This window comes from Chinchilla lanigera, unplaced genomic scaffold (assembly GCF_000276665.1).
Source record: "Chinchilla lanigera isolate Chin_1 unplaced genomic scaffold, ChiLan1.0 scaffold00004, whole genome shotgun sequence".
NCBI lineage: Eukaryota > Metazoa > Chordata > Mammalia > Rodentia > Chinchillidae > Chinchilla > Chinchilla lanigera.
The window spans coordinates 10,527,604-10,542,931 of NW_004955405.1; the positions used below are offsets into that span (position 1 = coordinate 10,527,604).

Here is a 15,328-nt window from a genome sequence, read left to right on the forward strand (position 1 = left end):
AAAAAAAAAAAAAAAAAACTAAATGAAAGATTAATAAGAATACTAAAAGTTAAGGCAAAAAAAATCAAGGTATGGGTAGACAAAAATATAGGCAAAATAGAGAAGTTGGGTTAAATTTAATTTTTAAAGGAAGCAGACTAATTTAAAATGAATAAAAGTAAATTGTATTTATTCAGTGTGTATTTATTGAGCGCCTACTGTGTAATAGGTAATATAAACTTGTGGTTTTGTAGCATATTCTCATACAGTGTTTCCTGCGCACTCCCCAGATATGGAGCCCTACTTCCATCCTACTTATTCCTCAGTCCCAAAACACACACACACACTCGTATATGAAACCAGTAGACTACAAGGCAGAAGTCCCCGAGGCTTCTCCTTGCACTATCTGTACCTGTATCTTTCTGGCTGTTTGTAGGAGGTAATGTCCTTGTCACTCCTGTGTATCATTGAAGCTCCAAGCATTCCAGATAACAACTTGCATGTGGATATAGTGACAGGAATAGTTGTATCATCTCTCTGTGTGTTAGCTAACTATAATTTTAAATTGCAACCTTCCATGGTGGAAATAGTACACACTAAGTCTCTAGAATTTCGTTTTTTTGATATGCTGATTATGTATTGCTTTCCTCAATTGTTCATGAAATTCTTTGACATGAATTCAATCCTCAACTGTATTTTGAGCACTGATGTATACCTAGTATAGGACTCTACATTATTGGGGAGAAGGCATTGTCATTTCATATTATATTGTGTTTGGATTTTATAATTTCATCTTGAATGTTTATGAAACCATTAACTAGTATTGTTTCATACTTAGATGGAAGTGAAAATGTGACAGGATTGGACCTTTCAGATTTTCCAGCATTAGCAGACCGAAACAGAAGGGAAGGAAGCGGTAATCCAACGCCATTAATAAACCCCTTGGCTGGCAGAGCTCCTTATGGTAATTAAACTTTTTAATGATGGCCAATGAAAACTTTCTGCAGCATGTACACAAATATGCACATGCACACATACATATGCGCAGATTGTGTAGGCATACAGTTGGTACATATTTGTTTTTTAATCGGGTTGGTGTCATTTCTGTCAGAATCGATATTAGAAATCTGATTTTCCCTCCCAGAATTCTATGACAACAAAGTTTAATGGTAAAACTTTGTGTAAAAACTCAAAAGGAAGCCCTCATTAAACCTCTGAAGTTATTTTCTTCTCCATCTCTGTATTACTTCATTTTAAGTGACTTATTTTGTGGTCTGCTTTTTCCTAATTGGTCTCACGTTTTTTAAAAAAAATACACTCCTGGTCTTAATAATGACTGGGTATACATTAAAGAAGTTTCTAACCTAAGGTTTCTCAACATTCACATTATTGATATTTGGGCTAGGTAATTCTTTGTAGAGGAGATGGGAAGCGTGGCACTGCTGTTTATATAGAATGTTTAACAACATTCCTGGCTTCAGCCTTCCAGCTGCCAGCACACTCCACCCACCATTGTGACACAGGTATTTCCAGACATTGGCACTTGTTCCCTGGGAAAAAAATTGCCCACTATTTAGAACCACTGCTCACGGATTGTATAGTTTATGTAGATTGTTAGTCATTAATATCCTTCATTCCCCACTTTTATGGTCTCTAATAGAAAAGAGATTTGGTAGTAGAAGCTAAATAAAAATAAAAAGAGAGCAATATATACAGTAACAGCAGAACAATTTAGACATGAAAGTTCTGTGATGGCATTGTAGCCATACTCCTTATCACATCACTGTTTCCTTTTGGAAAGATCTGAGAGAGACAAATAGCAAAACATTTCACTTGGAGGGCTCAATTTGTCAGTTATTTTAATGTAGAACTATTATTTTTCCCATTATTAATCAAGAAGGATTACTGTACTTTTGAGAACATGAATACAAATAGTATGTGAAGAAGGGAAAGTTTTATTGTTTATATTTCAAACTTACAAATTAGTCTCTCAAAAAATAACAAAATGATCTGCCCTGGAAGTTGAGTGCCTAGCTACTTGATTCTCAGTTTGGACTCATGCTTTTAACCTTTCCTCATAGGTCCATTTTTTCATCCCTTTAATCATTCCCGTTGCTCTCCTTGGACCATCTCTAGTTTCTCCATATCGTTCTTGAGTGGAGCCCCAAACCGGATATTGTTCTCCATTAAGGGCCGACTAATGCCAAGTATAGTGGGAGGATTATTTCCCAGTTCTTGCATGTTTTACATCTATAACATGGAGTCCAAGAAAATCTGAAATAATATGGAGTTGTGTTATAAGTGATTGCAATTTGCTCACTCTGTAAGTCACTTTCAAGTAGAATGCTGACATGTTCTTTTAAAATTTTTTGTTTATTTTATTTAACAGTTTACTGGTGTTTATCATGTCTAGTCAGAAATTTAAAGCAAGCCTTTAAACCAAAAGTTTAATGATCATTACCAATATCAAATCATAATTTTGAGCACCTATATATGACATAAGATTAGAATGCGTTTACCACATTTTTCCCTTGTATTACTTTGTATAGTCAATTATTTATATAAATCAGTATATAAAATATAGTTCTTTCTTATCTTCAATACTAATTTTTGAGGTGTGCTTTCATAATATTAAAAAACCTTTTGGTGTATTATGAGGAAAGTTAACTTTTTATAATGTATAGCAAAATAGCATAGATATCAATTGCAGCTCTCTGGATTATTTTTATTACATAGTTGGAATGGTAACAAAACCAGCAAATGAGCAATCCCAGGACTTCTCAATACACAATGAAGATTTTCCAGCATTACCTGGTTCCAGCTATAAAGATCCAACATCAAGTAATGATGACAGTAAATCTGTAAGTAACTGAAACTTATGTGAGTAATGTAGTTTTCTTCCCTTCAGATTTCTCTTGTATTAACAGTTGCTTACTAAATACTATTACAAAACTGCTTATCTTGACTGTCTGTAATAATCTAACTTCTGAAGAATGTGAAAAAGCTTTATAACTTAGAAGATAGCCTATGTTTTTCCTATTTCATATAGGTTTGCAAATTTCTGTTGAACTTCTCAGAGTTAATTTAGACTTTTATTGTAGTCCCTGTCAGCTGGATCCCATGAAGTTTGATAATATAGCCTTCTAAGGAGCTGTGTTTTTCTTGAGTAAGTTTTCTCCTTGAAGAATCTTTATACACATTTTTATACCTGTGTTGATTCAGCCAACTCAGCTTCTTTCTGACTTAATAAATGTGTTTATTTCTTCCACACTAAACTAAAAATAGCTTTTTTGTGTGTGTGGTGGGAGTTTGTGTATCATTAAAATAAATAATAAAGAAGATTGTTGGGTAAGGATTCAATTAAGTGTGAATTTTAAAAATTCATATGTTCCTAGCCTGTCTTGGAGGTTGCTTTGGTGATATTTTAAATACTGTACTATGTGTAATTCGTCTTGTAAAGGAAAACTTTGAAAAATATAATATAAGGTGTATCCTAAAGCATAAAGCCGTAAGCAAAAGATATTTTTTCTGTGACTTAAAATCTGAGGTAAATAAGAATTATTTCCCTTGTTTGCATAATGCTCAGTTGTGGAGGATATAAATTTGTATACCATTAGACAGTTATGGAAACAAAATGTTCATGTAGAACTTGAAAAACAGGTAATAATTCACTATCAATTTAAATACAATAAATGAGTGGCAAGGTATAAACTTGAATTTATCTACTCATCACATTTAAATGTCATATTTAATATTTTTCATGCTAGAATTTGAATACATCTGGCAAGACAACTTCAAGTACAGATGGACCCAAATTCCCTGGAGATAAAAGTTCAACAACACAAAATAATAATCAGCAGAAAAAAGGGATCCAGGTGTTACCTGATGGTGGGACTCTATAAATATCAAAAATATTATAAAATACATTTTCTGTATTTTTCCTTGAAAGTAAAATGACTATTTTTCCTATCCAGGTCGGGTTACTAACATTCCTCAAGGGATGGTGACGGACCAATTTGGAATGATTGGCCTGTTAACATTTATCAGGGCAGCAGAGACAGATCCAGGAATGGTACATCTTGCTTTAGGAAGTGACTTAACAACATTAGGCCTGAATCTGAACTCTCCTGAGTAAGTTTTCTTTCTTTTTTTTCCCTCCATTTGTATAAAATATTTCCAGTATCTTATTTCAGGTTTCTAGTTTTTAGTCTCATGTCATCAAATTACATCACCTGCTGCCCCTCATTATTGCAGTTATCTGCTTACTTTCTGGGTCATTCCCTCTCATATTAACCCCTGAATCACTGTTACTCTGCAATATTAGTCTTCTTACAATTTGACAGTGTTAATATACATGTATGTGATCTTTCCAAAATCCTGAAACCTTGGTTTCCGAAATCTCTTTTCTCCAAGATCATGTCTTTCATTGTGCCTGAATCATACGTTTACTCATTCCTTTGACCTTTTCAATGCTAGCAACTATATTCTCTCCCTAATTTTAAGTTCATACTGTCAAGCTTTCTGACCACAGTATTTTGCATTTCTCACCTGCTTATACTAATTGCTATAATCATTTGACACCATTGGGACCTTTCATTTGATTCTTCTTTCTTTTCACTGTTCCTCAGTATCCTGTCTCTGTTCCCTTTGTGAATTACTTTCTTAGCTGTTAAATCCCCATTAAGTCATAATCGCTCATACTCTGTTGACTGCGTAGCCCTTCTCTTACTTTGTCACACTTGCATAGAACCCAAATAGCTACAACTGCGGTTATTTCTACCAATTCCTTTCCTACTCTGTGCTATTGTACTAGGCTAGAGAAATACATTCAACTTCACTGCCTAGTCTTTTCTTTGTATTCATGGCCAAGAGCCTCAGAAAAATGTATCCCTAATTTTGCCAATCATAATCATAGCTGGCATGCTAGTCCATTAGCTCTTTTGCTGTTCTGTGCAACAGTTTTACACTTTTGCAAGCCCCTAGAACCTTTTCCTTCTGTCCCTACAGAGGGGTAACCTTGCTTTCTTTATTTCTACTTCACTAGAAAAGGTGGAAGCAGTTGGAAAAGAGCATCAGCACAGTCCTGCCACCAAGTCTGCCTATTATGATCTGCATCTACCTTGTTCTTGTCTTCTACCACTGTTTGACCATAGTGGTCCATGCTTTCTGCTTAATACCTCTCAAAAACTCAAGGGCATGATTGCAGTGTTTTTCACACTTTCTTGAATTGTTTCCATCAACCGTAGGTATACTTTTATTTCTCCATCTTATAAAAATGACTTCTCTTGGTCCAGACTCCTCTGTGAGTTAAAATCCCATTTCTCTGTTCCCTTTTGTAGCAAATCTCAAAGGAATCATCTAGGTTTCTCCAATGTGTTTTCTCCCATTCTCTTTTTTTTTTTTTTTTTTTTTTGGTTTTTCTCCGGTACCAAGAACCGAACTCACGACTTTGCGCTTGCCAGGCAGGCGCTTTTGCCGCTGAGCTAAATCCCCCGCCCTCTCCCATTCTCTTTGTTAAGCCCATTTTAGTGGGATTTTGCCTCCACTATTTCATTAAAACCGTACTCATTAAAGGTCACCAAGTGATATCTATGTTGTTAAATTCATCTGCCCTTCCTTCTTGTGTGTGAATGCACCATTCTTACCTGATTTCACTGCTTGATTCTTCAGTTTCCTTTGCCAGTATTTCCTTTTCTCAACCTCTTCATGTTAGTTTTGTACGTATTCTCTGATAACCTTTTCCAGCCTCATAATTTTATATGCTCTATGTATTGAGGAATCGCACATTTATTTCCATTCCTGATTTGTGTCTTCAACTTGAGATTTCTGGATCGAATCACCATTAAACATCTGTTCAATGATCTTACCCATATATACAGTCTAGCTGTGGCCTCCCCAGTCTCAGTTAATACTTTGACATACTTTATCCTTAACTTCTTGCTTCCTTATATATACCATATCCAATCTTTTCACAAAACAGATTACAAAATCTGACCACATTCTCTCACTTCTTTAAAGTAACACCACTCTGGTTTGAGTCATCATCCTCTTGCATGGATTGCCCACTACCAAATACCAGGTATCGCTGATTCTTGCCCTTTCCCATTCACATTCTTCTTATAACAACCAGGACAATCTATTTTGAAGAAGTTACCCTTTGCATAATACCCAGTAAGAGTTTAATTGTAAACTCAGATTTTTCAGCCTTACAAGGTGTTTCCTCCCACCCCCAACCCAACATTTTTTCCCTTTATTCAATGCTCCACTTTGACTGGCCTTCTTGCTGTACCTCAGATATCAATCGTATCTCTACTTCAGTTGCTGTAGCAGTTCTTTCTAAGGAGAACAGTCTTCTACTAGATAATTAATATGATTAATTACCTCATATTCTTTTGTGCTTGTTCAAATCTGATCTTCTCAATGAGACCTACACTGACCATCCATTTGGCAGCCAATCTCTTCTCCCAGAACTTGCCCTAAAATGGATTTTTATTTATCTGTTGCACAAATTGTCTGCCTCCCTACAATCTACCATATGCAACCAGAAGTAAGTTTCATGTTGTCACCAGCCTTTGTTGTATAATTTTTTTTTTTTTGAGACAGGGTCTTGCTATGCAGTTCAGGCTGGTCTTAAACACTGTGTATCCCAGGCTAGTCTTGAACTCATGGTGATTTTCCTTGCTCTCTGCCTCCTGAATGCTGGGATTACAGGCAATGAGCCAACATGCCCGGCTCCAGTCTTTGTTTTTTTCACTGTGTATGCCAAGCACCTAAAACAGTGCCAGGCATATATAATAGGCACTCTCTGTCTATTTGGTGAATTGGAAATTTTTCTCATAATTGATTTTTACTGATTCTTGGGGGGATATGAAAAGTAATTTCACTTGGGGATATGGTATTGATGCGTTTAAAAGACTCTTAGTTGAAGTCTCCTAGAAGAAAATTTTAAGTCGTATGTTTTATATATTATGCTGCACTATTTCACTTATACTGTATTGCAAGAATACTAAGGGGAGCAGTCCTATTGCATTTTCCATATATATAGATAGATAACTGTTTCAGTTTTTTGCTGTATAAGCTACAGTAAACCTAAGAAAAGGACTTAAAAGTAAAGATGCTCATTTTACATTTGAAGTCTGCTTTTCCTAGTTTTCCTGAAATTAAGTTAGAAATCTATTTTTCTACTTTGGACTTCAAGGTGGTTTTTTTTTTCCCCCTCCTTATTCAGAAATCTCTACCCCAAATTTGCATCACCCTGGGCATCTTCACCTTGTCGACCTCAAGACATAGGTAGGAAAATCTGTTTGTGTTCAGAACTTTTAAGAAAATATTTATAACTGAGAATCAGTTAATAAGGCTTTTTTCATTTTATTATCCAGACTTCCATGTTCCATCTGAGTACTTAACGAACATTCACATTAGGGATAAGGTGAGTGTAGTTTATTATTCTACTCAGTCAGCATGAATTTTATCCCTTTCAGGTGCTGTTTTTCAGTTCAGGCAGCGTATTTTTAATTAGCCAGTTGACCTAGGGGTGTGCTTTTGTATGGCCATTATAAATAGCAGTTTCATTCTATTTTTGCTTACAATCTTAACGTTTTAATGATATCCTTTGTCATATCTTTAAAACAAACTAATGTTAAGACTGGCAAAATATCTATTAGAATTAATAAAAGGGTACAATTATAACTACAATTGATGTGAGTAAACTAATTTAAACTATTAGATGAATTTTCTTCTGATATTCTCATTTTATGCCCTTACCCATAAGAAAGGTTTCTCTTTACAAGTATTATGTAGAGTGATTTTAATGAAATAACATATATTTTGAAATGATTTACTGTACTATAACTTTGCTCCCTCCTCCATTTTTCTTTTCTATTGATCTAATTACTTATAATTTTAGTTATAAAATAATTAGCAGTAGATGATAACTTTAGTCTTTTTTGATCTAAGAAGAAAACTGTAAATTTTATTTAGGGTGATGAACTAAAAGTTCATTTCTGCTAGGAAAAAGTACATAATGAAATCTGAATCTTAGCCTTCTACGTAGATACAATTTAGCAAAAATATATTTATGTTACGCACATGTAATACAAATACAGTCGTATATAACTAAATGAAAACATTCTGAATCTGATCCATACAGTTGTGTGGCCAAATGGTTGTTGATATTATAGACAGGCAAATAAAAGGAGATACATATTTTGATGTGTTAAGTAGATGGAAAGCAAGAATTATAATAAAAGGAATGCTAATATTTTTCCATTTGTGATTTATGTGATTTGCTGCCACCTCAAAAGAGCTCTTTTGCTATAGTTCCACAACCTTTTCGTTATACCAATATGAGAAAGAATCTGGTGCATTGCCAGTTGCCACATGAACTGGTAAAAATTACACTCAGAAAAACTGTAACAGTCAAACATTTAGAGCATAAGGTAACAATACAGATAAATTTTGTTTTGGAGCACTTTTAAGTTTTATTGTAATGTAAGAATTTGAGACTTCAGTTCACCTACAGTTCGCAGTTTCGTATGTAGTTGTTTTCTCCCTTGTATAGGAAAATGTAGTCATCGTACAATCATCCATTTAACCAAAATAAAGGGTCACCTGTATAGTTTTTGTACTCACCATCTATGATATGCTGAAAGCATACAAGCAATTTGTGAATCCCTGTCGATGTCGGTTCAGTTAACACTTCTTATAATCCTTTTATCTGGTCTGCAAGATGCTTTCATATATCCTCATTCATTTCATGTATGTTTTTAGTAACCCTCTTACCATTGTCCGTATTGTAGAACCAAAGCTCAAAGATACTAAATAACTTGAACATGGTTATATTAATAATGGAATTAGGACTTCATTGCAATCCTAAGTCTCTGAGCACAATATTTTAGTGTTGTTGCCACTAGATTATTAATAAATCCTTAGAGTGAAATAACCTTGGAAGTTAGCTTGTTTTCTTCTGCTGGTACATCTAAATGCCTCATTATTTAAATGAAGAAAGTCTTAAAATTATAATTACCTATTTGTAATCGTGTGATAACAGTTGTCTGCTATAAAAGATTCCTGTTTATCTTTTCTATTTTTTACTCTAGTAGTGGCAGTTATATATTGGAATTTTAAAATTTGTTTTGCATTTCATAAAATTTTTATTTTCCAGCTGGCTGCAATAAAACTTGGCCGATATGGAGAAGACCTTCTCTTCTATCTCTATTACATGAATGGAGGAGACGTATTACAACTTTTAGCTGCAGTAGAGCTGTATGTTCGGAATATTTTGATCACTTTTTCACTATAGTAGATCTTGACTGTTCTGCAAACTTTTTTTAATGATGATAGTTATACTTTTTTAAGTGAAAATATTTGTCCATCAAGAAATTTAAATAGTTTATACTAGGTAAAATAAATTAATTTAGATTGAAACTGTATGTCACCATGGCTTTATAATCTGAATACATAAAAGGAATTTCGTACTTAAATAGTTCAGAATTTGTAATAAGACAGAATCAGGTTGACTCATGGATTTAATTAATTGAACTTTTGTGTGATTGTGGTTCTTGTAGAACCATGTATACAAATGATTAGATGCAGAATTTCATCATTTAACAAACATCTGTTGATTATCAGCAAGGTTTTCTGCACATTTGTTAAGTGTTTTAAAGTGCTTATAAAATAAGGTCCACCACATTCAGTATCATAGAATTACTAATAACATTTTTATAAATCGTCTTAATTAAATACTTACAGTGTAAAGTTGACTCTATTGGTAATGAAGTGTGTCACGTTTTTACTTCTCAGTTGAGAGAATGTATTTCTTTCCCCCATTTTTCCCCTTCATATTTATAAAGGAGGGATTATCACTTGTTCTTTTTTTCTGTAATAAATTCACTTATTTATTCATCTGTAACTGGCAGTTTTCTCATATCTAATTTATTTCTGAAAACTACCTCATTGTGTTGGTAAGAAAGCACATGGAAGTTAGTTTTTGTGTAACATTTATCCCCTTTGGATGTTTTATAACATCCAAACATCTCTGGTTTATAAATGATAATTCTTCATTGGCTCTTGGATGAATTCTAATAATATCCTCTTTGCTTTTTAGAATTTAGAGTCAAGATTTGAATAAAAAAGTAATACACTAAAATTTTCAAAATGGATGCTGCTTTCAGCAGCTAGAAAATTATGTGAATTTAAACAATTCAAATATGTGTTGTACAGGATAATACAATACTCTAAATAGTTGACATTTTGCCAGGGGTGGTGGCATGTGTGTAATCCCAACACTCAAGAGGCTGAGACAGGATTGCTTTGCATTCAAGGCCAGCCTGGGCTCCAGTGAGTTCAAGCTCAGCCTGAACTATATAGCACAGCCCTGTCTCAAAATAACAACAAAACAAAAAGAAAAGGTTTTTGCTTATTTTAATAACATTTCAGTCTCTGCTGAGTGTTCAGATAACCAAGAAAGGAATCAGGTTTCTGGAGCATGTTACATCTTTACTTGGTCTGCCTGAGTTCTTATCCTGTTAACCATAGAACTTTTAAATTTTTATGTTGTTTATATAACATGCATCTGTAGTTCAATAAATATATGGATATTAATGAATGTACTTTCTCAACAAGTAATGATTTTGCTGTATTCCAGTATAGTTTTATTTAAAATAGGATTGAGAAGCGCCCATGTTTATGTATGTTGCATGTAATTTTTCTGACAAAGAATGTACAAAATGTTTGGTGTAAGCCAAAAATTAATAATCTTTTTCTTTTAAAAATTGAAGTTTTAACCGTGATTGGAGATACCACAAAGAAGAACGAGTATGGATAACCAGGGCACCAGGCATGGAGCCAACAATGAAAACCAATACATATGAGAGGGGAACATATTACTTCTTTGACTGTCTTAACTGGAGGAAAGTAGCTAAGGTATATTTTTCCCCATGTGCAAGTGTATTAACCCAGACTTTAAAAAAGAAGTGTCCTTTTTAATTTGTTTATGTGTACCAGTACTTCTGTTCCAGTAATGTGCTGTGTCTTTACCAAATCTTTTATCTCTGCCTGCTTGGTGTGATTTTAAGAGAATGTCCAAAAACAATTCATTTCACCAATATGGAAAAAATTATTAAACTTAGTAAAAGATTTTGTAAAATTACACAAGACTTGGTAACATTTGAAGTAATTTATGTCAACTGAATTGGTACCATTTGAAATACTTCTCTGTCTATTAAATGTAAAACGAAGATACCCTATTGCAATCCCAATCATGTATTTTCATATATTGTTACTTTAAGCAAGGATGAGATTTTCCTGAAAGGAGTATGTAAAAGCCTTTTTTAAAACTCACATTCATTAAGCCGGGCATGGTGGCCCATACCTGTAATCCCAGGGGAGGCTGAGGCAGGAGGATCTTTGCAAGTTCGAGGCCAGCCTGTCCTACAAATTGAGCTCAAGGCCAGCCTGAACGGCATAGCCAGATCCTGTCTCAAAAAGATGAATAAAATAAATAAACTTAGATTCATTGCAGGAAAGTTCCTGAATTTTTATTTGCAAATTGTTTAAGTAAAGAAAATTGAAAGCATAACCATTTCTATTCCTCTGACTACTGTGCTAAATAGTCAGCAAAAGTGGACAGTGGGGAAAGGTTGATTATTGTGTTTTACATTTGCCTCCCAAAAATGCCTCACTGTCCCATGTGCAAAATTTCCATCAGTGTCAATGCATATTTGATACTTCTGTTTAGTACCTTATGTAGTCTCTCTCTAGTGGAGAATATAGCCTCATTATCTGATTTCACAGAGCCACTGGTATTTCTCTGAATGAATTTTCCATCAGTAATTCGTAATTGTAAACTCAGGAATTAGTTTTATTTGGTTTTGGTAAATCTAAACAGAAGAAAAATATATCTAGCAATTAATTTTTTGGACAGTATTTAATTTATTGGTTTGTGGTTTGTGTGTATGTGGGTATATATTTTCAGTCCGCTCTACTAAACTGATAAAAAGTTTATACCTTAAGAAGACAGTGTAAAATGTTTACCAGATACATACCACAAACTTTTGACATCCCAAGAAGATAGCATATAAAATTTGGATAAAGAAAAGGATAAGCCCTGCAAATAACCACAAAAATGATAAACACACCAGAGGTTAAATATTTATTATTATTTTTAGGTTTCTTGGTAATGGCAGTAGTCATTGTATCATGGATTTGAATTTAACTCCTATTTCTGCTATTTCTGCTTTGACATTGCACAAGTTTTGTTTCCATGCTTTTTCTTCTTTGTAAAATGAAGATGGTAATTCCCTCAAGGTTATTATGAAGCCAGATTTTAACATACATGCGCATACACCCTAAATACAATGCTTGAAATAGACTGGGTATTTGATCTATGGTGGTGTTGGTGGTAGTGGCAGTAGTTAGAAGTAGTAGTTGTGTTGCTGCTGTTTTCATCATCATTACAATTTACAAATACGGATTTTTTCAAATTTGGAAAAACGTAACTGATTGTTGCTTGCTCTACTCGTGGGTTCTCAAACTTTAACCTGTACTAGAATCACATGGAAGACTTGTTAAAGTACAAATTGCTGAACCATGCCTCCACTCTTTCATAGACAGTAAGTCTGTAGGTGTGGGGCCTGAGAATTTACATTTCTAATGAGCTTTCAAGTTATGCCAGGTAATTCTGTCCTAGTCCAGGACCATAGTTACTTCGGACTTACGGGATGCACAAAAGAGAAAAATAATCTTTGAAGGGGAAAATTCATTAGTAAAGAACTGAAGTTTTCTTCATTCACTTTGATGGTTTTTGCTCAGTAATTCTGTAAGTTCCAAACTTATATATGTAAATAATGTATGCTTCTAGTAGATAGCCTTACACAGTGTGATTAAAAATATAGTGAATGTTGAAGTTTTTAAAATTTTGCTACAGTAAAAGACACATTGCAGTTAAGTGCTCCTAAACTGCCCTTCCAACATGTTTATTAATCTGTCACTTTTACCACTTTTTTTTTTTTTTCTCTGGTACCGGGAACCGAACTCACGACCTTGCGCTTGGCAGGCAGGCGCTTTTGCTGCTGAACTAAATCCCCAGCCCCTACTTTTACCACTTTTTGAAACAGTTGTGGAAGTCTTCTTTTGTGAGTGTCTTTAGTTGCACTGTCAAAGTGCCTCATTGTCCTGAACTGATTCAGAATGTTTACTTTTCATGTCATTTTACCTTTGGGGAAGAGCCAGAAGTGGCATATGCTAGATCTGGTGAACAGGTGGATGAGGTTACATCATAACGTTTTGAAAGAGGACTTCTAGAACTGCTTTTAAAAAGGGCAAGAGCTACGGGCTAAGTATTTAAAGTTCCAAGTAGTAAGGTATTTTGAGGAGCATTAATAGAAATGCGTCTTTTCCTGTTTTAATTTGAGCATTTGCTATATATTTTAATCACTCCTTTTATAATGATAGTTAGATAATGTATGGGGAAATCAACTTAGGTGAGAAAATCTGTTTTCCAGACTTAAGTTCTCCCCAAAATAGTAAATATTCAGAAATAAAGCATTAATATAGGGCATTAAGAAAATTATATCTACTTATCTAAAATATATTATACATAATGCATACATGTAAAATAATTTTGCCCTGTTTTTATCTGATACTTAAGTAGTTGAGCTTTTACCTTCACTTTTAAAAGTTTCACTGTGAAGTTGGAAAGTTACATTTGATAAATAATAATCGTTAATTTATTTCCTAAGGAATCTGTTTTAACATTTTGCTGACCACTTTTAGTACTCTTCCAGATTGTTTTCATAGTGATGGAAAGCAAGCAGAATTCTTCCTGGTGTTAAACAGCTGACTTATTGTTTACATTGAAATAAAATTCATGAACTTACATTTACAAAATAATTTTGACAGTGGCTTTTTAAGGATGTGTCAGTGCTTTCACAGAAAATTGCTTAGCAGTTAAGAAATTTGGGTCTTATTCATAGTATATTTATTAATAAACGTCATATAATTACAGAAAATTCATGAATATGATATGTATTATATCAACTTGAGAGTCACTGTCTGTAAAATGGGTAGGTTTACTGTTCATAAAAAACATTCATTGAATAGCTTCAACTCATGGAACCTGCAGTGTGAATTGATATTTTAATTAATAATGATGTTGTTATCATTGTAAGGTATTAAACAAATCTAGACTATAATCTTAAAGCTTTGTTCATATCTTGTATGAGCTGTTTTTTAAAAATCACTTAATACTTTCAGAAAAATCATAGTAACTGAAGCATTAGATAATTAAATCATATGTATTTATCCCCTAAAATTTTTATGGCCCTAAGATCTAGAATTGAATCTTACTATTTATTTACAGAATTGCCTAGAAAATGATTATCTGTGTACATAAAAATTTGACATTGTTTTTGCTTATTCTTTTAGGCAGTCTTAACTTTCTAAAAAGCAGGTAGATCTGTCATCCTGTGTCATTCTATTAGAATTGGCCACCTGTGGTGGCACATGCCTGTAATCCCAGCTCTCTGGGACTCTGGGGCAGGAAGATTTTGTGTTTGAACCCAACCTGGGCAATTTAGTAAGACCTTCTCTCAAAATTTAAAAATTTAATAGGGCTAGGTATGTGGTTATGTACACAGGTTTTGAGTTCAATCCCCAATACCACCAGGAAAAAAAAAAGACTCATATTCTGTTAGAGATTTGTGATAGTTCAGATAGTGTATATATAATCTTAATGAGTAAGTTTTTATTTTTATTTTGCAATATATATTAGTACTTACTAATTTTACAAAATATAGCTCTTCACTGTGGCATTTTGATCATAACCCATCCTGCTTATTACCCTTCTTTTTACCTTTCCTTTGCCCTTCTCTGGTTCTTCCTCTTGGCTAGAGACTTGCTTCTTTAGTGAGACTTAAAGTAATTTCTTCCACAGTGAATTTTTAAGTAATAGAGGTTTCCTATTAATAGCTTTCTCAAATCAAAAACTTAAAAATTTAAGAATTCTTTTAACCCAACTTTAGTGTAGAGTTTTAGCAGGATGGCTAATGCTTAGGAATTTTTATATCATAGCTTAGTATAAATGTGGCTTTTTTTCCCATTAACTTTACTAATATAGAGAGTACATCTTTATGCTTTGGTGATACGTGCTTTTCTTCAAGGCCTTGTACATTTGAGATAGTTTTAACACTTCCTAAAATCTAAGTTCGTACAGGTTTATACATAAAAGAAAATCAGCATTTTTGAAAATTTAAACAAGAAATTCCTGCAGTGTTTCTTTATATTAGATTAGTGACTTTTTGTAATAATTTATTTCAACATCTGAATCCAGTGAATTTCAGTTCTTCCTGAA

General features: G+C 33.6%; 1 protein-coding gene across 4 annotated transcripts in view; it reads left to right on the forward strand.

Moving 5' to 3' along the window:
- Cnot2 (CCR4-NOT transcription complex, subunit 2) overlaps positions 1–15,328 on the forward strand; it is a 95,816-nt gene that overhangs the window by 76,190 nt on the left and 4,298 nt on the right. For all 4 annotated transcript variants that reach the window (XM_005374306.2, XM_005374307.2, XM_005374309.2 and 1 more), the window contains 8 exons: positions 818–943; positions 2,716–2,840; positions 3,747–3,867; positions 3,954–4,110; positions 7,208–7,269; positions 7,359–7,408; positions 9,143–9,243; positions 10,758–10,902. In XM_005374306.2, the coding sequence (XP_005374363.1) occupies positions 818–943; positions 2,716–2,840; positions 3,747–3,867; positions 3,954–4,110; positions 7,208–7,269; positions 7,359–7,408; positions 9,143–9,243; positions 10,758–10,902 (887 nt within the window). The remainder of the gene's footprint in view (positions 1–817; positions 944–2,715; positions 2,841–3,746; positions 3,868–3,953; positions 4,111–7,207; positions 7,270–7,358; positions 7,409–9,142; positions 9,244–10,757; positions 10,903–15,328) is intronic.